This window comes from Branchiostoma floridae, chromosome 3 (assembly GCF_000003815.2).
Source record: "Branchiostoma floridae strain S238N-H82 chromosome 3, Bfl_VNyyK, whole genome shotgun sequence".
Classification (NCBI taxonomy): domain Eukaryota; kingdom Metazoa; phylum Chordata; class Leptocardii; order Amphioxiformes; family Branchiostomatidae; genus Branchiostoma; species Branchiostoma floridae.
The window spans coordinates 26,783,177-26,790,676 of record NC_049981.1 but is presented as its reverse complement, the minus strand read 5'-3'; the positions used below and the strand labels follow the sequence as shown (position 1 = coordinate 26,790,676).

Sequence of the window (7,500 nt, the reverse complement as noted above, 5' to 3'; positions counted from 1 at the left end):
TGTTCTCAGACCATATGTAAAAATTTAAGTGATGAAATTGTACATTATCACATTCTGTAAAGACTTGCAGAGTTCTAAAAGATATCAGGATCATATTTTCTTATTTTGTCAAAAACGGAATGAAAATACAATAAGCTACCATGTAATGTTTGCAATGTTACAATTATTTGTTTGTTTTCAGGGCACTTCTTATATTACATATTATGATTATGACAAAAAAAACACAAACTACAGAACTCACATTTCCATACGTCATCCACTCAAATGGACCCTCAGGACTGGTTCTCCAACCCAGGCAAGGATTATTTTCTGCAAGAAATGGTGGTTGATTGTGTTTGTCCACTGTTCAATCCTTTCACATCAAACATTTATAATTTGGTGTCAAGGCAACATACAGGAGACAGAAGTATGTACCCATTTCAGGGCAAACGATTGGAGTTGCATTGTGAGCTAAAAATTTGCATGAACCCAGATCCCTTTTGTGTAGCCTACCCTTTGGTGTAAGCTACAATTAGGTAGACACAAATTTGCTGTTTTTTTCTAAAAACAGGATCAGCTTGAGAACCAGACTTCTGCCTTGGTACACTCAGTCTTATGGAGTGGATACAGTCATGTTCAAGTTTTCCTCCCTGTTCACTGCTTTCAAGACTTTCACTTTAAAATGTCCAAGAATTACGGAAATAGACTGGTGTGACTTTCAGAGAACTTTAAAGCTACTGCTTGTCTATATTTTGATAAGATAAGATACAAAACTTTATTGACATAACAAAAGTACAGTGACTTTCTTTAAGGGTCTACCACAACTATTCATGTGAACAAACAAGTGTATACAATGGATAACCTACATGAATGTCTGTGAGTAAGTATCAATGAAAAAGGACCTGGACCCATACTTACTGGACATCTCCAGGCCCCTCTGGAAGCCCTCGTAAAGCGTGTTGACATTGCCAGATAGTGTTTCTACCAGCTTCCCATCTTCACACAGCACAGAGACCCGAGCATACTCCCCTCCCTGCAAAAAAGTACACATGTATTAGTTAACAATGCCACTTACAGTACTTTACTTGTAACATGCAAATTTCTGTCCCAGGATGGAAAGATGGGTCCTGGAGACAGCCCTGGTCCCTTTATCAAGTCCATAGTTTAATGTTTAATTGGAAAGCCTAATTATTACCCTTCATAACAACATCCCACTTGATTGTACATTCATAGGCTGATTAGCAGCAAATGGGGTGCCATTGTTAAGAGTAATGAGTACAATTTCAAATGACATAGTATAAATGAAAATTGATGAAGTAACAACGGAGATGGAGTAAATTTTTGTGTGCTAAGTTTAGGTTGCCTTACCGGTACTTCTACTGACTGCCTGTTGAGGTCTATGGGAGCCTCCATGAGTGAGCGTGGGGGGGACAGTAGATAATATCCCAGAGTCGCGGCACCAACGGCTGCTCCGATGCCCAGGCCTAACGCCCTGTGGTTGTCACCCAGATACTTGGTCAGCTCGCTCATGTCTGGAAAAATGGTAGATAAACACCTTTAAACTTCCTGTAAATTGTAGCTCATAACAAACCTTTCCAATTCAATACTGCTGGCTCTGCCAAAGAGGTGTTGCCAAAAAAACATTTCGACTGAAACTTTAGAATCTTCAGTTTTCCCTAGAAAGGATATTGGCCACCTGACCACCTCCATATGCAGGTCACTTTCTTTTTGCCTACCTGCATGAGAAGCCCGCAACATGTATAGGGTAACAAGCAGTCAGCTGGGATACAAGAGAATCATTTCAAGTAAAGCCGCCTCAGATACCATGAGACTCAAAATTGTACTACATGTACATACCTTCCTATTTGCATGAAGGAGAACAAAATAAAAACAAATGGTGCTGGTAAATCATGTCCAAGGTGCAAATAATTTTGGATGTCACCGTTGCCCGTTATCACCTCCACCTGTGTGTGTGTTTATTGAATTTCTGGCGGTATATCTCCAGAAAGTTATGGGCAATTGCAATTGAATTTGGCACATGTGTTTGTGTTGTTGACAAGGTGGTGAGGTTTGATTTGGGGCATCCTGGTGTTTGCTATTGGTACTGCAGTTGGACTTCCTGTTTTGGTATGTTTGGCCCTGTACATGCTGTGATATTGATTTTTTGTTGTCTTTTTGGTGATGCTTAGATTCTGATGTGTAATGGAAGTGGTGGAGGTTTGGGCCACCTAGCACCATGCACTGGAACTGCAGGGGCAGTTTGGCAGCAGTGTTCCTCCCAGCATCTACTTGGCTGGTACATGTACTCAAGGTTGTGCTGCTTTTCAGTTGCTGAGGCGTATTGTGTTGCTGTTCAGGCCTAGTTACAGGGGCCAGGTTACATTTACATTTGTTCTGGCAGAGGCAGCCTGGCTGAGGGCTATGTCGACAATAAAAGGTGTGTCTGTTTGTGGTTCCGAAAATTTGTGGTCAACACTTAACTTAAGGACATTTACGAACAAATACAATTCAAAATGGGAGAAATTTCATTTCCTGGATAAATGAGGTAAACTAACTCTTGTTTTAAAAGATGGGAAACTACCGTGTACAATCTTTTGTAACAACAGTTGTTGTCCTCGGTTTGCCCTTTTCACTGCAGTCAAGTAAAAACGTCTACTTTGTGACAAATGAAGAATAAATCACATGTACTTGGTGGAAAACAAGCTTGTAAATATACCAGCACAAAGCCTGCTGCCACGCAACGCACTTTGCCCTACAACTCCAGACTGGACTTTGACTGCATCAGAACATCTTGATGATGTAACAGAAGCAAAACTTCCTGTAAAGAAGTATTTTTCTACTTGAAAGCTTCATTATATACAATACAACAATAGGATTGTTCTATCAAACTGCCTTCAAAATCAGTACCAAAAATGTTATTGCGCAAAGCAAGAAAGCTATCAGGTCTGAACAAACAGAAACCCTTAGTGAACGTTTCTTACTCACCAGCTTGGCCACGGCCAACAAGCTCAATCCGGCTGTTGTTGCTGTTACTAAAACTATGTGCCCATCCAGCAGTTTGGGGGAGTGTTAAAGAGTCGACTGATCTTTAGACTTTGTACTTTAGTCTGACCAGAGGATCATAATGGGAAGAGTTATCAAGAACATCCTGACCAAAGTCTAGATGCCAAATAATATCTGGTCAACGTGTATCTGGGTGACCTAAAACTAGTGACCTATAAGCCTTTTAGATAACATGAAATTGTTAATTTTATTTTTTATGTTTTCTCTCATTCAACTGTCTTCTTATTTCTTTGATCAATCCTGTTCACTGTAAATTGGTACGGTGAATATCGACCTCTTTGCTTACAGTATGTTCAATACTTTGCAGAATTCCTTTTACTGGTTTTAAGTTATTGTTCACAGGATGTCATTAAATTTTGAAACTTCAATTTGCTTTTGGTTACTGAAATAAGAGATACCATTAACAATGTTGTATTTTTAGCTTATCCCTCCTAAATCAAACAACACAATCTTCCCACACAGGTCCTCGTGATATGCTAACACTGCATACCAACACAGGACACCTTTCAAATCTACATGCAGTGGTTGTGTTCAAACTGAATGGTATAATCTCAATTTCTTGTACTACATCGACATAAAATAAATTTACAACACTACAAAAAATGCAGACATTTCAGAAATCTTAAGTTCTATTTGGCACTAAATTCTACACTGTAGCAAACTCACAGCAAAATCAAGGAGCATTTTCAATCTTTTAAACTGAAGGATCCATTGTAACCTGTGATGGCATCCTGGATGTCCACATTCAAGGTTCAAGGTAAACTAGAGTGTAATATTAGCTGTTCCAGCAAATACGAGAACAGGTTTGCGCGTGAGTAACTCATGTTAGGGAATTAACATAAAAATTAAAATCGACGTTCAAAAACACTTCTAAAGACCTGCCAAAGAAAAGACTCTTGCACTATTATGTTAGGTTGTTAGGGTTTGACGTTTGGCAAAATTATTCCATCATTGTTCTTATATATCTACCTATGGTAAACAGTGAGATCCAAAACTACACCTTCTTGTAACCTCACCATTGCATTTTTATTTCCTATTGTTACACCTGCACCTGGCACATATCCCCAATGTGTATACTAGTGTATTGGTTCATTCCATACAGAGGTGAGAGGGATGGTCACAGTTCCTCTTTCTCCTAGTTGTGGATCTGTGCAGCCACTGGCTTCATATCCCTAATGTGTACATAGTGATTCACCCCTGCACACAGTGGTGCCTAATTGACCAGCTTGACAGGGGTATTTATTGCCCAGCTGGTTTGCTCTAGAATTACCAGATAAACTAGGACCACTCTACTCCTGTCAAAAAGGGGTGTAAATATTTTTTAAAAACAAACCACAAAACTGCTGCAAACTTCCAATGCGCGCTGTAGCACAATGACTCACAATATCTATCCCCATAGCAAACGTGATCGCAAACGGTCCGGAATCACAAACATCCCTACCAGAATCAAGACCTGCTTTTTCAAACAGGTAATACGAATGAAAGGAAATACAATAATACATGTTTTTTTAAGTTATCAAATTGGAATTATATCTGTTTTAAAATAGGATATACCCGTACCTTCTAATGTTACACACAAAGTCCTAAATCTGGGGCGCAATCCTCTGGAGACAACCCAAACACTTTTTCCAGACACTGCATACGACAAGATATATTCCATTTTCAAAGTATTTGTACGATCGTTGTGACAGTGTTTCTGCTTCGTACAGAAATAATTCTTTGGTAGCGCAAACTTTGACATTTGATTCAACTAGAAGCGTCCGTGATGATGAAATTGTTTTTTTTACTGCAAGCCTTAGTTGCAATAATTTTTTTGAATATCATTATGATAAGACCCTTTAACAACCCGGCCAAAAAGGACAGGTAAAGAGCATTTACCTATCGCTTCATCTCATATATCCGCTCCTCTTCGTCCCTTCTTCATGATCATCCTGCTCCTGACAGCGTCCTACTGCCCTGACCTCGTTTCTGCCAAGTTGACAAAAAAATGTCCAAAAAAAAATTACACCAACCTCGAAAGCTTGGACATATTCTACAAACATTCCTTAGGCTGTGGTGGGGACTGGCGCATGCTATACTAAATCTATCAGCCACAACTACATAACATGTATAAAACATACGTGGAAAACACGTATTGCATGACAAGTCCGTTTTTGTAAATATCTCGACAAACTTAGAAAATGTTGAATCAGGGTTTAGTCAGTTGATTTTGTGGTCGCTTTTTTTTCACAATTGAAACAAGGAGGCAGAGGAAAGAAAGTTCCACGTCACAAACACGGACAACTTTAGTGAGGGTTGACAAATGTCACTTTGTCAGAAAAACCATGTCAGAAACAGACAAGTTCAGCGAGGTTTCACAAATGTAGAATATCCATGTTACAAAGTTTGTATACAAACAGACTATATCTGTGAAGGTTGACAAATATAGAAAGTCCATGTGACAAACGGACAATTTCCATGCGGTTGAGATCACATCTTATATATGTATTAGCTTATTGATTATTTGACATTTCCTGTGATGTTGTGATATGAGCTGTTTCAAAAGTCCTAAGTATACCAGCAAGCCCAAAGACAACGAAAAGCCAACGAAAGTCTTCTTACCTTCCTTTGTTTCGAATGACATCTTTCCATTTATATGCATCATGCAATTTCAAAACGTTTTTCTAAAGGGCAAGTAACTGTTGGTGATGGCCGTAATTTCATTCAAACCTTTGACTAGATCTATTTCCTTAAATATAACTTGATGGCTGTTATGTACATATACTTCTGTAAGTTGTGTCCAAGTTTCGTTGTAGTAGGATGAAAAATGCCTACGTTACAGGGTTGAAAAGACAGTAACCCCTACGTGCCCCCAGACCCGCGCCGGGTCTCTCTGGGGGCACCTTAAGCTTAATCCGGGCAATATCGAGTAAGTCACGACCTGTCATTCAAATGTCAATCAACTGTTTCTTCGGATTGCACCTGGTGGCTTTCTCACGGTGTGGATTAGGGCAAGTAACTGTTAGTGATCGAGATCGAGAAAAAATCATCTCCTCCCACTTGTCAGCAGAAGTCAGCTTGATTTAAAATTTGTATACATATACATGTATCTGTGTTATCCAAAACAGGGGAACAAGATTAGGGGATGCTGTTTTATATCAAAGTTACTCATGCAGGATGTTTTCTACTTATTTTTTAAAAATCTTTTTACTTGGTTTCGACTTACTTTTTAAAATCTTTTTATTATAAAAAAACTTTCGACTTATTTCTTAAAATCTTTTTACTTGGTTTCGACTAATTTTCTAAAATATTTTTAATTGGTTTCGACTTATTTTTAAAAATCTTTTTACTTGGTTTCGACTTATTTTTTAAAATCTTTTTACAAAAAAAAAACTTTCGACTTATTTTTAAAAATCTTTTTACTATAAAAAACTTTCGACTTATTTTTTAAGATCTTTTTACCATAAAAAAACTTTCGACTTTTTTTTAAAAATCTTTTAATTGGTTCCGATTTATTTTTAAAATGTTTTTACTTGGTTTCGACTCATTTTTTAAAATCTTTTTACTTGGTTTCGACTTATTTTCTAAAATCTTTTTACTATAAAAAAAATTCGACTTATTTTTAAAAATGTTTTTACTTGATTTCGACTTATCTTTAAAAATGTTTTTACTTGGTTTCGACTTATTTTTTAAAATGTTTTTACTTGGTTTCCACTTATTTTTCAAAATCTTTTTACTTGGTTTCGACTTATTTTCTAAAATATTTTTACTTGGTTTCGACTTATTTTTTTTAATCTTTTTACTCGGTTTCGACTTATTTTTAAAAATCTTTTTACTTGGTTTCGACTTATTTTTAAAAAAATCTTTTAACTTGGTTTCGACTTATTTTCAAAAATCTTTTTACTTGGTTTCGACTTATTTTTTAAAATCTTTTCACTATAAAAAAAACTTTCGACTTATTTTTAAAAATCTTTTTACTTGGTTTCGACTAATTTTCTAAAATATTTTTAATTGGTTTCGACATATTTTTTAAAATCTTTTTACTTGGTTTCGACTTATTTTTAAAAATCTTTTTACTTGGTTTCGACTTATTTTCTAAAATCTTTTTACTAACTTTCGACTTATTTTTTTAAAATCTTTTTATTATAAAAAAACTTTCGACTTATTTCTTAAAATCTTTTTACTTGGTTTCGACTAATTTTCTAAAATATTTTTAATTGGTTTCGACTTATTTTTAAAAATCTTTTTACTTGGTTTCGACTTATTTTTAAAAATCTTTTTACTTGGTTTCGACTTATTTTCTAAAATGTTTTTACTTGGTTTCGACTCATTTTTAAAAATCTTTTTACTTGGTTTCGACTTATTTTCTAAAATCATTTTACTATAAAAAAAATTCGACTTATTTTTAAACATGTGTTTACTTGATTTCGACTTATTTTTAAAAATGTTTTTACTTGGTTTCGACTTATTTTTTAAAAT

At 35.9% G+C, this 7,500-nt stretch overlaps 1 protein-coding gene across 8 annotated transcripts in view; it reads right to left on the bottom strand.

Moving 5' to 3' along the window:
* Positions 1-7,500, bottom strand: part of LOC118411518 (long-chain-fatty-acid--CoA ligase 1-like) — a 35,460-nt gene that overhangs the window by 12,107 nt on the left and 15,853 nt on the right. For 7 of the 8 annotated variants that reach the window (XM_035813826.1, XM_035813828.1, XM_035813825.1 and 4 more), the window contains 3 exons: positions 1,348-1,511; positions 898-1,012; positions 242-309 (listed from right to left, as the gene is read on the bottom strand). In XM_035813826.1, coding sequence (XP_035669719.1) covers positions 242-309; positions 898-1,012; positions 1,348-1,511 — 347 coding nt within the window. Of the gene's footprint in view, positions 1-241; positions 310-897; positions 1,013-1,347; positions 1,512-2,964; positions 3,056-7,500 lie in introns of those variants that run through there. The other variant, XM_035813832.1, reaches the window with a different exon arrangement.